The 22,538-nt window shown below is 36.9% G+C and overlaps 1 protein-coding gene across 1 annotated transcript; it reads right to left on the reverse strand.

The window, feature by feature from the left end:
* Positions 1-491: 491 nt before the first annotated feature.
* Positions 492-16,321, reverse strand: LOC139728569 (glycine--tRNA ligase-like). The gene is made up of 16 exons (XM_071639506.1): positions 16,070-16,321; positions 13,989-14,090; positions 13,043-13,145; positions 12,275-12,416; positions 11,179-11,267; positions 10,212-10,434; positions 9,519-9,668; positions 8,595-8,757; positions 7,747-7,911; positions 6,459-6,566; positions 5,604-5,749; positions 4,661-4,746; positions 4,150-4,259; positions 3,387-3,480; positions 2,134-2,321; positions 492-886 (listed from the first exon to the last, which is right to left on the reverse strand). Exons 1-16 carry the CDS (start codon positions 16,319-16,321, stop codon positions 779-781), a joined length of 2,229 nt encoding a protein of 742 aa, XP_071495607.1. The 3' UTR covers positions 492-778.
* Between the last annotated feature and the right edge of the window lie 6,217 nt (positions 16,322-22,538).

The following is a 22,538-nucleotide window of genomic DNA, read 5'->3' on the forward strand; positions in this document are numbered from 1 at the left end:
GTCAAATTCTTCAGGATCTATATGAACCAGTATGCAAGAAATCCTCAGCCATACGTCGCATTCACTCAAACTATATATCAAACCGAAGTAAGGATATTACTCTCAGATATCTCAAATGTATTACAGCCACCTCATCAAATACCCTCGCATATGTCTCCCTTACAATATGACAAGCACAATCACCTGAGAGCTGAAATCCTGTTCAAGAAATGACATTTGCTCTGTGCACATACACAGGCTGCCAAATGAAATGCTTATACAGTGGACTCCTGTTATAACAAAGTCCTCAGGACTAGCAATTTTCTTTCGTTATATCGAAATTTTGTTATAATGGAACAAATAAACAATAAAAATACATAGATTAGATAATGTGGCGGTCTGTATTTTTACTTCATTGTAACCGGAATTTCGTTACAACCATGTTCGTTATAATGGGAGTGCACTGTAATATCATATAAAAGGGCACTGTCTAGGAGCTCGATGAATGAAAATTGATAAAATCTAACCGTACTATAAGGGCCATGAGAGTGAGGACAGAGTTTTGTTGCTCATCTTCACAGAGTACGCACCACTTCCACTTCTCACTGGACAACTTACCCTATCTGAAGTGTCTTGGTCAATCATTGGGGAAAAATTCAAAAGAAAAAAATACCCCCAGTTTGAAACTGGAAACAACTACATGAGCAAAATTCCCTCTTCACTACATAGGATAATTGTTCATACTGAACATCATATCAGTGCAGTGATAATATTCAATTCTACCACTATTTCATCATCATCATTGTTCTTTCTCCTGCCCTTCAAACTTGGGGAACTTCGTGAGGACCTCGGGCCATCGGACCGTGTCGTTGGAGAGATCCCTAACCAGGGCAGTGACTTCAGCAACCTGACAGGAAGTTGAAGGGGAGGGGTGACCATGAATTAGGATGATGTAACAAAATTCAAGATAATCACATAACGACATCTGATTTAAAAAGAATAATGTTGCTGGGGTGACAAGACCTTATACCTCAAATTTTGGTGAAAATGACTTTTTTTGACTAATGGTCAAAATCATCATTTAAAGGCATAATTTACCATTTGCAGATAAAACAAAAACCCAGCATTAGTGCTTTAAAATAGTTCTAAAATGTGAGTCAGGGATAGAAACAACCACTGTATAAATTTGAATCCGTATAATCGATATTAAGTGTTGTTAAATGCACAAAATGTGAACAATAGCTATATTTCTCGATTAAACTGGCTACAGTTATGGTTACTGAGAAAAACACTGATATCTCCTTATATTTTAGGTTTTATTGTGAAAACTTTATATGGTAGGATGTTTTGTGATACAACAGACCTACACATATGCATCAAATGTGATATCCTGAACATTTTTGAAATCACTGCTCCCAAAGGTAAACAGGACCTTGAAGTGATGTCCTGTCCAAATCCTAGCTGTCTTACCCCAAAATGAAGCCACCACAGCATGTCAAAGGAAAGGCTATCCCATTTGATATAGTGCTTTGGCTGCCATGTTTTGTTTTGTTTTTGCTCTCCTGAACACTTGACATTTTGCAGATACAAGGTCTTGATAATATTCATAATAGCATTATAACATAATTCAACTCAGGCTTTGAGTTATCCTTAATCAGTGGAATTGATTCATTTTAAATATATGTTGTGTGTATGTATTCATTTCATGCTATCACTTCAAGTTTCATTTTGTATTAATAGGATAAGACACATTTTTGCTACAGTGAGGGTTTTTGTATCATAAAAATGCTTTGCAGCTTCAGATATTAGATCTTAAGAAAATAGAATTCATATCTTTCCTCACAACCCTTCAACAGTTATTGATTGTCAAACATTCGCACAATTGCTTTTATGATAGAATTTTCATACCTGAATTATGCTGCCATGGCATTGTTGATCACATTCATCAAACTTCCTAGTGTTCACATACATCATTCAAAGTAAGTTTCTAGCCCTAGAGATTACTATTTTCAGTCCTCAACATTCACTTAGCCAGACAGGAACTGACATTTACTGCATGATCACACATGTAGAATAAACTTATCCAAACTTCCCAAAGGCTTCTTATTACGTTTCAACGAGTATAACCACAACCCTTTCTCAGTCTTTACTTACCGGTACTCTGATCTGTTCCAGCGAATCCCTGTCACGAAGCGTGACAGTGTTGGGTTCCTTCAGCGAATCAAAGTCAACGGTTACACAGAATGGTACGGCGATCTCGTCCGTCCTGGCGTAGCGGCGTCCTATAGACCCAGAGCTGCTGTCTACTTTGTGAGAGATTCCAGCATCAGATAGCGACTTGGCTGAATTGAGAGATGGGGTCAAATGAAAAAAAAGCTGCATGCTAGTGTGGTTCAGTAAAGCACGGATTCCACTCTGTCCAACATAACTGAACTCTTGCTTATAGATGAATGGCTAGAGATTTGTCCCAGGTTTTTCTTATAATATATGTATTCTACTGTTTATCTTGAGTCCATTATTAACGATTCTACTACGCAGTAAATGCCACCAGTTGCAAACACACATTGCATACTACTTACTATCAAATATGTTCATTCCTACATGGAATAAATGAATATCCCATATTCATCCATACACTCTTTTCTTTTTAATTTTCACCGAAATATTATTCCTCATCATAAAACATTTACTGAGAGTATTTGTCTCTACACAGAATATTCACAAATATTATTACTCTGCACAATTGGCATACATCACATTGGAAACTTATCAGGTATAAATTCCCCAAGTCCAAACATGACTTGATATCTTCACATACCACATCTTAATTGAGAATTGCCCTACAGTTCCACAAAATGTCATTTTTTCATGAGAAGTACAGATTTCTTTAACTTGTTACTGATATATGATAAGGGTACTATATCATTCCCCCTGCTTTCTGAAAGAGTTACTGTAAAACCATAATTTTTTTGTGAATTTTGCGAATAGCCAAAATCCCCCAATCAAAATGCATGTAAAAGTTCTTGTCTACACTATGCATTGAATGCCAGTGGCAATTCACAAAAATTTCATGCTGCAAAAAAAAGCTGTCTGCTCCAATTCAAGAAAATTTCATATGGCAAAAATTTCTGGTTTTACAGGAAGTCAAGTGCTCTTTCATTATACTCAAGAAGTGAAAATATGTTGAATATTCTTTACATTTTCTATATATCACTTTCCATACATGGCAACACAATGTGATGTAGTCTTTTCATCCAGAAATGGCAGCACCAAAACTTTAAAAACTCATAACTTTTCAAGGACTGTCTGATTTTCCTTAACTTTTACTGATGTGTTATACTAATATTGCTGCATTACCTCAATTAATGCACATATTTGGGTCTCATTCTCTTTCAACTCCCACTTACCAAGCTGCCTTACCAGGGGGTCAAAGTCCTTATTGGTACTAAGAGGCAGAACACAGCACTTGAATGGGGCTATGATGGGAGGCAGGCTGAAATACTGGGGGCAGAGAGAAGAATCCAGGACATTATACAGAAATAATCCAATGAGTACAGAAAGGATACAAATATCACACATGATGAGATGAAGGTGACTGAATATTTGAACATATAATGGATGAGATGGTGCAATACACCATATTGGTCATGAAGTGGCAAAACAACATATGTCAACAATTCAGGGAAATTGACTTAGTCACATGTTTCAATCTGTTTTAGTACCATCTAACTCTTAACCAAATCTTGAAATCAGAACGCATCATGTTACTGAGGTATGACGGCCCCTCCTAGGGGGAAATGTTAGAATTTTTGTTGGCAAAACAACATAAGTGGCAACATGCTGGCCCCTTCTCAACACTCGAAGGTCATGAACTTGGCAAAACAATGTATCTCTACATGCAATACTTTGGTTTTGCCACATAAAAACATGTTAACGCAGTAATAGGTGCACAAAATCATGTGGCCCATAAGAACCATGCACAGAATGACATTGTGGGACACGTTTCAGTCCTTAATCATATTACAAAGGATCAAAAAAAGAAAAAAAGAAGTCAAGTGTGCTATGACCATATGACTTACATGTAAACCTGCCATGATTTCATGTGGCTAAAAATGTTGCTTGATAAAACTCAAATTTCATGGGGAAAAAAAATGTTTGCCTGAATCTCACCGTTCGCTGCTCATCTTGTTCCCGCACTTTGAAGTTGTGTTCCAGGATGGAATACAGGATGCGCCCAACCCCATAGGAAGGCTCTATCACACTTGGTGTAAACTCCTCAACTTTTAGAGGGAAAGAAAAAACGTGACAGTTAATATTTATACTTAATTCCTTGTGTGCTTTTCTTAATTGAATATTTTCTAAGAAGACATACAGGAAAATTTCATGTTACACAGCACATACACAAATGTAGGAGTCTAAATACATCTATTTTTTTTTAATGCGACTGGTAGAAAGCATGCTTATTTGACTTAATTGTGAGTGTTTACCATGAATCAGTGGTACATAATAATAAGTATAAGTTTCAATGTTTTATTAGAAACTAATTATGCTTGCATGATTTCTCAGTGCCTACAAATCATTAAAATTCACTTCATTGATCATCCAGTGATTAGTGCTAACATATCAATGTACATCGACCTGCATCATTCATCAATGCAAGCTCCTTTGCATGACAACCTACCATGGACTGTTTTCTGGAATCGGTTGACTTTCACCATGTCTGGCGTCAATTTGAAAGTCTTTCCATCGATCTCTACGGTGGCCTCACTGTGGAAAAAATAGAGGACAATATCTGGCATGCATTCAAAGTTGCTTTCAAATGAGAAAACTTACTGGTACCTCATAAAACATTAGGAATGACAATGTTGATTCATATGCCTCTACAGACCCTGATGTCATTCACAAAAATACCTTTTCTTTTACAATACTAATCTCACCAATTTTTTTCCATATACAATGTATATGATCAATCAGCCATAATGTAATGCTACATTGATATCCACACCCCCATGAAACTAAGCCGGATCCGTGTCATTCTCTTGTGTATTAATAACCCATGAATCTCAAGGCCATGAGATTTCCATTCCTGGTGTATTGCATGCACTGGGTGAAAGCACTTAGAACATATGAACAATTAGTATAATTAGTATTTGGCAACAGAGGGTGCTGACATGTGCCAGCACAAAACTGGCACAAATCCTTTCATGATATGCTGAGGGAAACTCTACAAAACACTCTGCAGAAAACATGACAGACAAGTGAAACGAGTGGCCCATAATATGAGCTCTTGGCATGAGAATTGACAAAAGGATATAATAGGCTGAATATGCTGAAAGACAGACAAAAACACAAGGAACAAACTGCACTTAGTAACCTGCTGAACCAAAGCAGCTTGACAAACCTCTCCTAAAGAGAATATTAACAGTTGATACAATGTACTGTCTTTGCTGAAAAACAGGAAAATACTAATGATAATAATCTAAAATAAAAACAAACAGGCAAACACCTGTGGCCTGCTATACCTGGAACTCGGGAGAAAATCACCAATAATTACCACCACAGTGTGATGATAATGCCGAATAACAGGATGAAAATAGACATATTATGTAAGTGGCCTGCCATACCTGCTACTGGTGAGAGCCTGCTCTAGCTCCTGTAGTTTGTCTGGACCAAGGCTACTCAGGTGCTCCATGACAATCTTAGCATCCTTCTTGAAGGCCTTGCCCATCACACTCTTGACTGGCGCTGCTTCCACAACATCGATTGTCTTGTGGATATCAGTGTGTCAAGGAATTCTAAATCATGCCTCACATGGGGAACATGTCTCCTTAAATACTGATTTTCTTATAATCTTAAAGTAATAGGAAAAGAAAACCACAAACTATAGGAAAACATGGTCGACCCATTTTCTCACTAATTTTCACTATGCAGTCTACAACACAGATTGGAAAAGAAAGTTAAACATGACTGATCCCCTTCCCCACTGAGAACACTCTGGGCCACAGGCAAAGTCACATTTCATGACTGGATAAGCCTGAACTCACACTATGAGAAATGCAGGTAACCCGTTGAGGACGAGTCCCGAATATACTCAACAAGTGTCTATGGGAAATGCGTGTCGTAGCAAAATCGGTCCGTCCTCAACGGGTTAATCTGTTGCTCCTATATCTGTTGCTCCTATCTAAAGGAGTATAGGTGTGACTTACCAGAATTTCAAAACAAAGAAGTACACAATTAACACAAAGTTCAATACGTGAGTACAGTTTTGGAATATCGCATGAAGTTTGCACGTTTGATATGTGACCAAGGCCTCCAATGTCTGTATGATTGAGGAAGCATGTATTACAGACAATGCATAACACATGTACGGGCTTGCATTCATATTTAATCACCCAGACGGGTGGGAAAAAAAATATGTTTCAAACTCTACTTATTGCCATGAAATGAATCATAATGTGAGTAGAACATGGAAAGGATATGGGTTCTGGTAGTCTTTTTTCAGCTGTCATCGGCACCTTGCTGTGCTTGGCGTGGCAGGTGAGGTCATAGCAAGACCTGTCTGCATTGCCAACACACTCCACCCAGCCCTGAATGAAGGCAAATGAAGGACAGACATTAACACAGATACATCTCCACACATTCAATGATGTAATGCTCTATCCAGTTGTCACTGGCTGATGCCAATGCCCTTAACAGCCCGTTATGAGCACCATCTCCACTCGTGCATAATACATAAAATCCTGCATCGTTTTTCACAATGCAGTAAGGCAAACAGCAGAGCAACAACCAAACTGTACCAAGTATTCCTGCAATGAATTTTAAACTGCATCTCACTGTAAATATGTGCATGGAAAGTCTATCTGCGCTCATAGTTTGATTCATGAGTGCGCACCACTCTACATTGTGATTAATCTTCAGACCCTGAAGGATAAACTACAAATGGAAGAAAGAAGAAACTGGCAGTATGTGCTGTAGAGTGCATTTACACACACACACACACACACATACATACATACAAACATACATACATACATACATACATTCATACATACACACATACATACATACATTCATACATACATACACACATACATACATACATACATAAATGTATATATATTCAGCTTTCTCCATTTAAACCAACTGACTTGTAGACACACTTGACTGGTCACGGATTGTAACCTAGGGTTTGGTGGAATGGCATTGCCATTGAACAAAGACAATGGATTCACACTGCCTCACAATGTTGGTTCCCCTCCAATGCTCACTTTGTTTTGCAGGTACTATAATTCACTATCTTTTGAAGGAGCTGTTCCCTTTGTGGCATAGGCCTTCTCTGATGCCAGAAGGTGGGATCAACCAAAACTGAGGGGCTCCTATGGTGTACATAGCCAGAGTACAAGGGCATGGTAGAGATTAAAGAATGATGACACTCCAATCGAGCATGTTGGTTTGACTCGCTCCAATGAATAAATTGTTATCGTTTCTCTTACATGCTGAAAGTCTCTTACACACTGAAAACAAATTTGAAGTTCCTTGGACTGTATTGTCTTTTTGACAAATGCACCAATTTGTATGAGTGTGCAGACATGAGTTATACTCATACACTGTAAAACATGCAGAACATATTAGTGGTTCTGAATAGTCCTGCTTTCTTCATCATTTCACACTGTAGGCCCTACATCACTTGTACTCATCTTTGTGCACAAGACTTTCAACATCAAACTTTACCTTCACTCACAAAAAAAAAAAAAAAAAAACACTCACATAAGATGTCTTGGTTTCAGCATCCCAGCAGTCACATGCATAATGAGCCATCTCATTAAACATGTGTTGGCGGAATCGTAGCTTGTTTGGGTCAACGCCGACCTTGACCATGAAGAGGTAGCAGCGCCCGATGAAGTAGCCCAGCACCTTGCTCTTGATCATGTTCTGCACGGGGGCAGAATAATGATGCAGCATTCACTCTCAGCAAAGTATATCAGCCCTATTTAGATTCATGTAGCTGCCTTCTCTGCTTTGAATCATTGATCATTCCATTTTGAAGTAATTTCATCGCATGGTGATTGTTATATGTGATTAGTGATCGAGGCCAATTGAGGTCATTTTGTCAGCAAAATAAAACACAAAAGTACATCATATTGGTGTTAAAAACAACAGCCAGACAGCTTTTAAAGCATCTCACGCTTGTATAAGTTCACCCATACATGAAAGTACTGTACTTTACATTTGCCACATATATCAAAAATAATTCTGTGTGAAGTCAAGTAAATGAACTTGACACCATTGCATGAACACATACATATTAGATACACCAACACACACATATGGCAGTGTATGCGGGTAGATTAAGGAATAGAGAAAGAGAACACGTCTACTCAGTCATAGCTAACTTTTCAAAAAAAAAGAAAGAGCACTTCAATAATGTCGTAATGACAATGCTACTGCATGAGCAAAGTAAAGACTTAAAAGGAGCACAACTATTTGATGTCAAATACATGTTCACAAAAAATCTTCTAGACGTTTTAATCAAATGCTTGATAATTAATCAAACCAACAGATAACTAATCATTACCACAGGAATGTCAAAATCAACAAAATATGCCACATTTTACCTGCTCGACCGCCTCGCCAATCGTGATCTTAATCGGGGACTGACCAGCCACCTGACGATCCACAGGAAAGAGTGGGACAGTGATGTTTGCCACCGTGTCAAACTTGGAGTGGTCTTTGTTTGATGGGTCGATGAAATGCTCAATCTCACACATTGTGAACTCTCTGGTGGCAGCAAACATTTTGTAAAACTGATGGCATTAGTGTGTTTCTGTAATAACATGCTGACACAAAAGTCACAGAAGAAAAAAGCAGACTTCCCAACCTTTCTGATTGTAAAATAAGAATGATTTGACTCAAAAGTAGAAAACAAAGATCAGTTCCCATAGGAGTGTGTAGTAAAATTATCAAGAAAAACAGGAAACTCCTATTGAAACAAGAGCTGGGAATGGTCAAAATTCAGATTCTTTCCCTAAAATTCAGAATGGTTGGGAGGTCTGAGAAAGGTTAAGCATAGTTTGGGGTGAGCAAAGCTAATATGTTCCATTCACTCTTCTCCCAACAACTTCAATAGTGTGTTTTAATCTTTGTACTTGGAAGACGACATATCACTGCCAAATGAAACCAAAAATCACAGACACCCTAACTTGTGTTTCATGTAGCTCATCATATGATTGTAAAACACTTTCATGCTAGTGAAACACAAGTACAGCATAAGTTCCTAGACCACTTATCATTACCCATCCAACATTTTCTTCTTGTTTGAAAACTATATATCTTTCCACATAGCTGGTTTCAATACTTATTAGATAGTTTAGCCATGCTGGACTGAAATATTTGGTAGTCATAACTTGGCAGTTATTACAACAAGATAGCTCTAAGCTTTTTACAGAGGTCACTTTTCCACAGTTATAGTTTCTTACTAAAAGAAAAATACAGCATAACGCTTTAGTTCCAACAAGTGATCTTACGACACAATTCATTACCTCACTCTGATAAGGCCAGATCTTGGCGAGATCTCATTCCGAAAAGCATTGCCAATTTGCGCAGCAGCAAAAGGCAGGCGGCCCTGGTTGAACTCAAGTAGACGCTTGAAGTTGACAAAGATACCCTGGGCAGTTTCTGGCCTCAAATACCTGAAAGTGAAAAAACAAATCAAAACAAAATCAAGTTAAAATCTGTTCCAGCCCACAGGTTGCCTTGGTCCCATCAAGGTTTGTTTGTTGTATGGAGCAACCACAAGAGCGAAGGAATTTATGGATGGAAACTGATGCCATGCACATTTTATTTGGAAAGGAGTGCAACATACACAAAAGATTACAGTATTCTTCTCATGAAATCTAACACACTTGAAAAACACTGATTGACAACAAAATATCAGGAAGTCATCTATCTCAAATTCTTATTGGAATGTTACAAGAGCAGTCAATATGGACAATGAAATCAAAACAGAGTTTTTAATACAATGTACCTATCTGACTGTAAGTTTTGTTCATCTGTTATTCATATCTACTGACAAAACATGTATGTTCCATATCATACCTTACCCCAAAATGACCTGCAAGTCAAACCATGAATACTATTCACTAAGCAAAAGTTGTCCTGCATTTATATTCTTGTATGCACACACACACATGCATGAATTGAATCCAACGTGCACCATCTAACGACCAACTCACCCTGGCTGATTTCCAGCAGGGCCGATTGCTGTCGCAAACATGAGGTTAAATTCCATGGGGTCAGAGAGGTCATTGTTGGTGGTCGGTGACTTCACTTGGTACTTGCGTAAGAGCTGTGTCAGCGTCTCCTTGTCGTAGTTGTCGATTTGGGCAATGATGTCCTGGTACTCTTTTCGCTGCTCCGCCGTGACTTTCTTACCCGCACAGAGCTTTTCAAGGTATGCTATTCATGCACAGAAGACGAACATCTTCAACTGAAGGGACTCGTCAGTTTAAACTTGAATTTGCTCCATTCACTCTATTTGCCCCATAGACTCTTTTTGCCCAAAACTCAACGTAAGCATAACAAGTTTTTCAACCGCACTATTTGACAAGTGTCAATACTCTCTGAATACAATGATGCACCAAAGAGAAATTTTGATAGATAACCATGTGCCAGGAATTCCACTTACAACTCTTAGAGAGCTCTATTGCAGTAACATCTCCACAACATAGCTGTGTGGATTCACTGACTTTTTACAAAGAAAAAGAAGTTGTATAAAAGGGAATTGAAACCAACAATTTATAATGACTGTAAACCACTTGCAGTAACAGAATTCATTAGAGTAACCAGGTAAGCCACTATTATTAAATGCACTATGTTCCCACACCAATCAAGCAAAAAATGCTAAGCATGTTATTTCCACATTCAGATTGGTCTTTGCTTAAATTTTTCGAAGCTACATGTCACTGTTATAGTTCATCTTAACTTTTACTCTAAATTTACTGCTTCATAATTTGGTGTATGCATAAGAATTCATGTACAACACCATGAAGCATACAAAATCACAACAACAAAACCGCAACTTTGTGTGGGAAACACACATTCTAGAGTTAAAATTGAGTCTAACATAAAACTCTTACATCAGTTTATATTGTGTGAATTTGGTTTTGAGTGCTAAAATGATGACGATAGAGATAGACTTACACTCAAGGAGGTGATCTGCCCTGAAACATTCCCCTGTCTTTGTATCCTTCACCATGTAGTCAGCAAACCTCTCAACGTGACCAGAAGCTCTGAACAGATTTGAACCAACAATTTGTTTTCCAATTAACTGAACCCAAAGTTAGAATGACACCCGTTATGGGGCTGACAGAACAGAAAGATGTGAGTGGAGAACAGGCGGATGGCTGCAGGCTCAGCCTTAGTATTTCCCCCATTAATCTAACAATGCAGGAAAACATACAGCAAGAAAATATTGTTACAAAACTTCTATTCATACATGCGTATGTATACAATATACTTTCATCTCAAAATACAAGCAGTATACATCAGCACATACCTTCCACCTGACAATTGCATGATAAAATGAAAACATCAATAAATTAAGCACATAATATTCAAGTCAAACTATAAGGTTACTGATGAAGAAAAACCAATGAGGGCAAATTTTCCTATTTTACTTGGACTTAAGTAGCCAACACTTTTTTTTTGCAATTACACACAACTTTAGTCCTCACATGCACAACACTATAGAATCCAAAACACATACAGTTGTAGAGCAGAATTTTCTTTTTGAAGTGATTTCGTCTCAGATGATATCCACATTTACAGAGTAGCATCTTAATAGCATGACAAATGTCTTACAGCAGCAGAATGCACATTTCAGTCTTACAGGAGAACATGATTCTCTTCTATCATCACAAGCCACCAAGCACTATGACAGAGACTCCAACTCTCCCGCTGAAAGCCCATTTTTGCAGAATCTCCCGTTCTCCCGCTTGCAATGATTTCTTACTTAATTTCATTGTATGTTGAAAAATAAGCCTTAGATAGTGCGAAAGAGCATCTAGAACCCTACACCGCAAGGAACTTCGCGCTCGTGATGTGCTCTACGCGCACATCAAGTTGGAGTCTCCCGTTTGCTAGGGGTTTCAGGCAGGAGAATCTCCAGATCAGAAAGTGCTTGGGGTTGGAGTCTCTGCTATCGGCCAGAGTTTGGCATATCTAATCTAAGTGAAATGTTTTCGGCCTTGAGGAAATCTAGAAAATTTGTCATTGAATATTGTGTGATGGCTCTTACTTGAACACTGCCTCAGGTGTCAGCATGGCACAATCTACCTCCAACATGCCCTCCTCGATGATGAAGTGGTTCCGCCAAATGTTCACAAAGTTGGCCTTCATGGCGCATCCCACTGGCCCAAAGTCATACAGACCACTCACGCCTGCAGAAAAGGGTCAATGAATTTCATCAGGACCAAATGTAGCCTCTGCCAGTTGACTGGGAGGTACTTGCAAAAGAGAGATATCTGACCCTTGTGAAGAGACACTATGAATAACTTATTCCTAGTATTTTAACACATTGCTTGCAAAGTATGGAGCATGAATCTTCTGGAGCTTTTCACCTTGCTTTTAAAGTTTTAGTGAATGTGCTAAAACAGCCTGCTATGAACAGAACCTTTACTAATTAATATTGGATATGAACAGATATTTGAATAGTAGGGATTTGACATACATGGCAAAAAAACAAACAAAACCTGTTGATTTTGCAATTTAGAAACTTATTTCATCGCCATGTTAACATTTCTGTGATAAAAGTTTAAGAGAATTTTGTAGGAGTACAGTAAGAACTAGCTTTTACTTTACATCTTTACAAATTGGATAACATCTAATATCTGATCTAAAAAAAAAAAAAATGTGCTTGCACTTAGAGTTTCAATCGACTCATCAGTGAAGAAGGGTGCTTAGGATCCTTCTTAAAATGTTGAACTCTCTTTCTACACTGCACACAAATATGTAATTCCCTCTGACAAGAGATCTGTGATTCACGCAGAGTGGGCAGAGCACTTACCACCATAAATGGCAAAAGACTGGTCGTAAAAAAACCTCCTCTTCAGAGTGTCCTCCATCTTGGCACGGTCAAACTTTGAACCAACCGAGGTCAGAGCCAGTTCCTGTATGGAGTGTCAATGTTTGAAAGGAGTAAAAAGGTGGAGAAAAGAAATGGCTTGTTAGGAGTTCTTATTATGACAGGTTGACAGGTTTCAAGTCAATAGGGTCCAGCATATGGGATGTCATGAAGGATACTAACCCTTAAAGATATTGGAAACCATGCAATGCTGTTACAATGCTGCCATACACTGTGTCATTACTGTAACTGAAGACTGTGCTACTTGCTAGTAGCTACTCTGCCTGACAGTTGTGGCAGAGTTACTCTAAGGCATAAGTGACTTATTGCCCACTTATCACACTATTCAAGACAAACATCAAAACTGATTGAAGATAAAAGTGACAACATCATGTAACATGCACAACATGAAAGATTCTTCACCACTACTAAATGTGGTGTCTTGCACAGTACCCCAAAAAGCTTGCAGTGTATATATGGTGAAAACCAACCTGATGCAAATTAGTACATACACTTTGCACCTAGAGTAAAAATTTTCCATCGCATTGATTAATTCTCCAGAACAAACTGACTGCAATCACACCCTAGGGTCATTTTACATCACCGTGTACTGACAGGCAGAGGACCAAATCTTGACTATTTTGCTGAACTGCTTGCAGCATGAAGGTGACTGTGAGTGTGTCTTCTTCTCTCCTATCACACCCATTACCTCAATATCATCATTTGATGATACACTTACTACTATTTCAGTCATTTGAAGATACAAAGAACATCATTCTGTCATAATAAAATATGTAGCTATATTATCTCATGATTTTTGCCACAGAAGAAAGATTATTTTGCCACAAATTACAACTCATCTCAGGGCTGATAGATTAGTATGTCTCACCTTGTCCTCAAGGGCCTTCTTGCGTGCCTTGAGTTCTACTACCGCCCTTTTGATGTCATGATCAGGAATGCCATCTGCCTTCATCTGTCTCACGAGATCACCCTGTTGAATGAAACAGCAGAAGAAACACACTCATGGGATTGGTCTGTTTGTAACAAAATCTCCTTAGAATGGAATTGGAAAAACTGACTTAAAAAAAATATATAAAATATAAAATACAAAACATTAAAATATTAAATATTTTGAATAAAATAAAATAAAAAATATGGGAATGAAATATGATAAAATAGAATATATCATATACAATATTTTGAATATCAAAAATATATAAGATATTAAAATATAAAATATTTTGAATAATTAACAAGACTGTGTGCTTATTTTGCCTGATTGTTTTAAGATTCACACAATGGGAAATATACTGCATTTGATGCAATGGATATGTAAAATACACATGATTTTCTCAAGAAGATGTTAGGGGCCGAGGCAATGACATAGCTCAGTTTGATACTACAGATATCCACTTGCAAATGACTGAAAAAAAAAAGACAGGAAATCCAGTGATTTTACTTCTGTTTACATGGACTAAAGATTCTCTAAAATTTGTAAATCAGTAACAAATGAATGATTATATTCAGGAAAATGATTTAAACTGGAAAGCATATCTGAATATAACAGAGTCAGCTGTTTTTATTTCAGTAATATTACTAAAACAAAATCTAGCAACATATGTATACATACATCATGTGTTGGGTTTGATTACAGGTTTGTTACCTATGTATACTAGTATAAATCTGCATACTTATCAAATCACTTACACTAACAGCTTTATAAGAAAGGAAGCTTCTACACATTTTAACAAAAGAAAACAACAGAAACAATTTTAACAAACATCAAACAAACAGTAAAACAATATATTCATCGTGTTGTGGCATTTGGAACCCATTTTTCTTTTGTAAAATGTGTGAGGGGAATGTATGTCCCGTAATATAATCCCAAGAAATGAATCTGCAAAGGTAGTGCTTCAATATTTTCAGTAGTTTTTTGTCCGCCTAAAAGCATCTAGTCTACCAGTGCAGTGACTCTTTGCAAAACGAAAAGAGAGAACATGATTTTGAATTTTGATTCCAACTTTTTTGTTTCCATTCGCCAGACATTGAAATCATGTTGCCAGACTTTGAAATCATGTTGCAAAATAATGTTTCGGACTTGGAACACAAAATCAGCAATGTATTAGACCTATAGATAGCTCACTAGATATTAGTTCACAAACTCAGCAAGAGCTCTTTTGCTCAGATCATACATCGTAGGTTATGATCTCTTCTTCTTCTTCCTTCTTCTTCTTCTTCCATATAGTGTATCCTTCAATGGTTCTACTCCCCATTGCATGCATGCATGCATGCATGCATGCATTGTACTGTACCACGGTATATCGCAATTCACCACACTGAATTGTATGGTCGAATAAGTAATAATAATAATAATTACTGAAGTTCTTGATTAAGTTATTGTAACTTAAAAAACCGATAGTACCCTGAACTTGTTCATGACACAGATGCACCACTCCAGTCCAAGTACAAAATCTTCTCTCATTTGTATTTTCTGGAACATTAATTAATAACACTAACAGTCACTGTTGAAGGTGTGTTTTGCTTTTTGGCAAGACATACTGCACATCTCTAGTGAAATCTTGCCAATGAGTGGCACACTGCACAATAAGTGCCGAGCTAAGGACAGAACGTGTACGTTAGCAAGCAGATTTTCGCCGTGCTATTGCATCATCCGGATTGGTATTGGCAAAGCGAGAAACTCCGATGCCACACACGTTGCACACTACTGTAAGTAATTGACTAAAGCACTAAGCTAGAGACAGTAGAGTCCGGTTCATTTATCCCCCGTCACCTGAAAGCAACGATTATTTATAAATAAAGACGGGGGAAATGCAAAACAGACGAATTACACATTTATTACGAATTTATCCTACTGTAAATTTATGAATACCAAATTGAACGATGACCGGTCGGGTCGTTCACGGTGCGGCGAGCGGCTGTGGCTGCCTCAAGACACCGCACAACACCTACCTGCTCCTTGACAGCGGCTCGCAGCGGTGCAAGGATAGCGTCGATGTCCATCTCCCCCTGGCTGTTCGCGGCCATTTCTCTTAGTTTTTCGTGATCTTGAAGACGATTGACCAAGGATTCAACCTTTCCTGCTGATTTTCGAGAGCCCCAAGAACTGTTGAGACACGATGCAGCTGTGTGAAAGCGCTCAGCAGCCGCGCCCTTACCGATGTTTCCAGCAGAAATTACAGCTCGAATACCCAGACGGAGCATTCCCACTTTTGCCACGCGTACCACATGGATTTACTAGTACACGATCAGTGGATCTGCTTGCTAAGTGCATGTGCACAGTGCATACGTCTGGGATTTTAAATGACCTTTGACCTCCAAGTCAGACACAAGCAAGCTTCGCAGTTTTGAGTTGAGAAGATACCTTTATCCTCCTCCTCCTCCTCCTCCTCCTCCTCCTCCTCCTCCTCCTCCTCCCCCTCCTCCCCCCACCCCTCATGGTTGACAAAGAACGGTATGATTTATTAATTACATACTAACTTTTGACAGAGTCAAATCCTGAACCAATTGTATACATACCATATTGTTCATGTTGTCAAAAATAAAAACAAAAACAAAAACATAACGAGCAATAAATAAACCCATCTACCTACTAGTATAAGGTACATAGGCCCACCGGTAATTTACTTATTGCATGAGCTCATAGAAAGCAAAAAAAAAAAAAAAAAAAAAAAAAAAGGAATCTGAATTTTGAGTTGGTGTTTTCCACATTGGAAACTATATACACTCAGCAAAAAAAAAAAATAAATAAACAATTTTTCAAGTTCATATTTCTCATAGAACATTTAGCTAAAAATTAAAGTATTATATACCATATTCAAGGTAATTTGATTGGGCTATCAGCCTGGTAGGTCAATAAAAAAAAGGATGCTTTACGCATGAGTGAACACCTTTGTTTTTCTCTTCTAAGGCACAAAAGTAAAAATCGCAAAAATGAACAAGTTAGAATTCATGCGTAACTGTTCTTCCATATAACAATAAGAACAAAAGACAAATTTAACACAATTAGATACATGAATTAAATTGTAAAAATAAACTTTTTATCTCTATGATATCTTTGAATCCCAAAATATCAGTAAGGCCAAAAATAAGGGAGAAAAATGAAGAATCTTGGGTCAAACCCGCAACTTCAAATGAAATAAGAAGTTTCAATTTGTTTTCAAATAAGGAAAATTGTAAATAATATTTGGTTCTTAAATTTATCTCAAGAATCCTTAAATTACTAAGCAAAAAGAGTGAAATAAAAAAAAATTTATTTAGTCATCTGAATGCCATTACTATGTCGTTTGAAGTTGAAGCTGACAGGAATGCCTAATTTTCCCCTTTAGCTTCCCACTTTGTTTTAGTTTGAGGTTATAATGAGATAAAGAGAACAAAAACTTGTTTTTGATATTTCATTCATGTCTCTCATTGTGCTGAACTGGCTTTTTGTTGTTATTTTTATCTTGAAGGACATTGCCAAATGAAAGACAACATGTCAAATTTTGCAATTTCTAATTTTGTGCCTTGGAGGCCAAAATGAATGTGTTCACTCATGCGTAACTTTTCACTTTGTATTAACCTACTAGCTTGATAGCCAATTAGATTACCTTTAATATGGGATATAACACATTGATTCTCATCAAAATCTTCTATGAAAAATATGAACTCGAAAAAAGTGTTTACTATCCTTTTTTTTTCTTTTTTTTTCTTTTTTTTTTTTGCTGAGTGAACATCTGATAAGCCCTCTTGGAAGACCAGAATATAAGGCCGAATGAATGTAAAAATAAAGAGATTCTTCTATCCTGGGGATAATATGCTATGAAGTATGCCTATACAGATAAAATATGTAGGGCCTATGCATATTTTCAAGAGGACAAAGATAATTTCAAGTTTCTCAGTGGTATCCATCCCTATGAAGCTTTGTTTCTCACGGGAAAAATAGACCCTTCCTGCTATGGACCATCCTTCGGATCAATACTCATCTAGCACTGCGGCAAACAAGCTGCAATTATCTGTGGATCTATCAGACAAACAGATCCGCAGCCCCTGCGTGAGCAACTGAGGTTCCCTTTCCCCTGGTGACAATTCTCACAGTGTAACAGGTATAAAATAAATCATACATATTGCATTTCAAGAAGATGATTAAGAGAAAAGAAGTGATGAGGGAAAGCTTACAGGATATGTATGATGCCCATGGTTCCACTTCTAATGAATGACAGACTTGGGACAAACTAATTCTAAGGGAGGGTATATAATAGTATTGGTTGAGGTGAGGATTCAGCAATATTCAGAGATATTTACTTGGAATCACTTTATGAAAATGTAAAAGAACAATAATTCTAAGAGGAATTCAGAGTTTACTTGATGAAAATCGGTTTTGAAATGGCCGAGATATCCAAAAACAAAGCAGAATAAAGCAATCCTAATAAAAGGTGGGTTGACACCTTATATATAGGATTGCTTTGTTTTGGATATCTCAGCCACACCAACACCAATTTTCCTCAAATAATCTTTGGATTCCTCTTAGAATTATATTATGCTCTTATTTCATAAAAGGCTTCTCATTATCTCCAAAAAAAAAAATACCATGAAAAGACATTTGAAACCTGAAGCCCAGACTCAACAGAGACTCCCTGCTTTCTTTTCAGCATGATGCACTTTAGATGATTTAATATTGAAAATTAGTACTTGCCAGCTGCACAAAACATTTGCCCAATATTTTATATGCCTGCTAAAAAAAAAAACAAGGAAAAGTAGAAATTATGCGATGCGTAATATATGTCCCCGCCGGAAGTAGCATTTTGTAGCAAAATGTACAATACAGGTCAAAAATCAAGGTCAAAGGTCAAACAAGTCAAAGGTCAAAATTCTGTGTACAAGTTTTGAAGCCCTCACCTAGTGCCATCACATAAAGCAAACGGAATCGAAATAGGGTTAGAAATGGCGAAGGAGTAGCATTTTGTAGCCATGCAATGTACAACATAGGTCAAAAATCAAGGTCAAAGGTCAAAGAAGTCAAAGGTCAAAATTCTGTGAAGAAGTTTTGAAGCCCTCACCTAGTGCCATCACATAAAGCAAACAGAATCGAAATCGGGTTAGAAATGGCGAAGGAGTAGCATTTTGTAGCAAAATGTACAATACAGGTCAAAAAATCAAGGTCAAAGGTCAAAGAAGTCAAAGGTCAAAATTCTGTGTACAAGTTTTGAAGCCCTCACCTAGTGCCATCATATAAAGCAAACGGAATCGAAATCGGGTTAGAAATGGCGAAGGAGTAGCATTTTGTAGCCATGCAATGTACAATATAGGTCAAAAATCAAGGTCAAAGGTCAAAGAAGTCAAAGGTCAAAATTCTGTGTAGAAGTTTTGAAGCCCTCACCTAGTGCCATCACATAAAGCAAATGGAATCGAAATCGGGTTAGAAATGGCGAAGGAGTAGCATTTTGTAGCTAATGTACAATATAGGTCAAAAATCAAGGTCAAAGGTCAAAGAAATCAACGGTCAAAATTCTGTGTACAAGTTTTGAAGCCCTCACCTAGTGCCATCACATAAAGCAAACGGAATTGAAATCGGGTTAGAAATGGCGAAGGAGTAGCATTTTGTAGCAAAATGTACAATACAGGTCAAAAAATCAAGGTCAAAGGTCAAAGAAGTCAAAGGTCAAAATTCTGTGTACAAGTTTTGAAGCCCTCAACTAGTGCCATCATATAAAGCAAACGGAATCGCAATCGGGTTAGAAATGGCGAAGGAGTAGCATTTTGTAGCAAAATGTACAATATAGGTCAAAGGTCAAGGTCAAAGGTCACAACTGAAATTCTGTGTAGAAGTTTCAAAGCTCCCATGTAGTGCTCTCATATAAAGCAAACAGAATCAAAATCGGCTCATAAATGACAGAGAAGTAGCAAATTGAACATTTTGATCACACACGGACGCACACACGGACGCACGGACACACGGACACACGGACACACGGACACACGGACGGACACACACACGTACGGAGCCCGTTTCATAGTCCCCTGCTCGAACTCGTTCGGCGGGGACAAAAAATATGACAGGATCTCTCCATGAGTGCATAGTGGTGTGAGGAGACAATCTCCTATAATTTATGTGTATTGAAGCATCTACTTCTTCATATATATTATATATAATATATACATGTATATATGTATACATTATTACATATATAATTATGTAAGTATTATGTATATATATATATATATATATATATATATATATATATATATATTGAAAGAAATTGGACTGATGCGGGACGTTGCTCTCGATCTTAGTCTCCCTTTTATTTGTCAAGCTTTCGGCCCGTCATTAGGCCTTCGTCAGGACCTACCAACAGAATAATTATTATATGAATAACCTGATGTGTCATATAATATATAATGTAATTATATTACCAATCTTCTAAATCATTTCCTTTTTATACACAAATCAGTCATTCAATTCAATACAAATATCCAATCTAACCTCAAATCATCATCAGAATAACATCATATGTCCAAAAAAATATATAAATAGATTCTTATATCATAATGTTGCCATATAATAATCATATTGTCTTATAATTCTTAGCATGATGATCACAAACAGAATCATATACCTATATATCATATTCATATGTCTATTTGCATTGCGTATATGTAAACATCCACATACGCACACACACACCCACATACATACGCACATATATTCATATTCACATACACACACACAAGCAAACACACACACACACACATACGCACACACACACACACACACACACACAAATCCGGTTGATATAATACTATCTAAATCAACATATCCTATATATTTCTTATATTACCGAAATATAATAACCTTAACCCTGCCAAAAATATATCAACTCTTAGATCAGATGTATAAACAACCATTTCTATGAATTACCTGCGTGGGACTCGTATCGATATCGTGCATCCCAGCACCGTGTGCTCATCTTCTGTTTAAAAAAAAAATATGATTACCATTCAATCATTCATAATACCTCTTATTTTGCAGATATTTGATTATATCTGCAAAATAAGAGGTATTATGAATGATTGAATGGTAATTATTGTATTTTTTTAACAGAAGATGAGCACACGGTGCTGGGATGCACAATAACGATACGAGTCCCACGCAGGTAATTTATAGAAATTGTCGTTTATACATCTGATCTAAGAGTTGATATATTTTTGGCAGGGTTAAGGTTATTATATTGCGGTAATATAAGAAATATATAGGATATGTTGATTTAGATAGTATTACATCAACCGGAGTTGTGTGTGTGTGTGTGCGTATGTGTGTGTGAGTGTTTGCTTGTGTGTGTAAGTGAATATGTATATATGTGCGTATGTATGAGGGTGTGTGTGTGCGTATGTGAATGTATACATATACGCAATGCAAATAGACATATGAATATGATATATATGTATATAACATGATTCTGTTTGTGATCATCATGCTAAGAATTATAAGACAATAACATTATTATATGGCAGCATTATGACATAAGAATCTATTTATATATATTTTTTTTTGGACATATGATGTTATTCTGATGATGATTTGAGGTTAGATTGGATATTTGTATTGAATTGAATGATTGATTTGTGTATATAAAGGAAATAATTTAGAAGATTGGTAATATAATTGCATTTTATATTATATGACACATCAGGTTATTCATATAATAATCATTCTGTTGGTAGGTCCTGACGAAGGCCTAATGACGGACCGAAAGCTTGACAAATAAAAGGGAGACTAAGATCGAGAGCAACGTCCCGCCTCAGTCCAATTTCTTTCAATATATATGCAACCAACAATGCGGCACCGCGCACATTCGGGACCCAGGGAACTATCTCTCACATTATGTATATATATATATATATATATATGAAGAGTTTGTTTGCAAAAACTGATAAGTCCATTTTTGAAGATTTTGAAGTACGGTCTCTGTCATATAGTACAAAATAATGCTTTTAAATGATATATTGGTCACTACATATAAAGGTACATTTTTTAAGTTATGGCCAAAAGAAGCAAAAATTTTCTTATTATTCTCTTTATTTTTCTTGACCTTTAATCGCAAATATCTCCATTTGGCAAATATGGACTAATCGGTTTTTGCAAACAAACTCTTCATATATACAATGATGATGAACAACATTTATATGGCACCATTTATTTGTATAACATTCAAAGGTACCAAAGATATATATACATATATATATATTTATATGTATATACATTATATCATCATGCATGTTATATAAGTGTATATATGTACATATATACACACAAACACAAACGCTAGCACACAGGTAATCATATGTTGTATATACACACTATTCATACAGTATAGATTTTCTACTATGCTGCAGTAGGGCCTACTTTACAGACTTTGCAGTAGGGTTCACTTCACAAAGTTCC

The sequence above is a fragment of the Diadema antillarum genome, unplaced genomic scaffold (assembly GCF_040938485.1).
Source record: "Diadema antillarum isolate AM-2024a unplaced genomic scaffold, OU_Dant_1.0 seq00000183_RagTag, whole genome shotgun sequence".
In the NCBI taxonomy this organism is placed as follows: domain Eukaryota; kingdom Metazoa; phylum Echinodermata; class Echinoidea; order Diadematoida; family Diadematidae; genus Diadema; species Diadema antillarum.

Excerpts from the sequence above, each read along its gene's own strand:
- LOC139728569 (XM_071639506.1), bottom strand. The coding sequence starts at position 16,321 with ATGCTCCGTCTGGGTATTCGAGCTGTAATTTCTGCTGGAAACATCGGT. Across the intron at positions 10,435-11,178 it reads GGCAGATCACCTCCTTGAGT|CATACCTTGAAAAGCTCTGT; the intron begins GTAAGTCTATCT and ends GTGCATGAATAG. Across the intron at positions 887-2,133 it reads TGGAACAGATCAGAGTACCG|GTTGCTGAAGTCACTGCCCT; the intron begins GTAAGTAAAGAC and ends ACTTCCTGTCAG.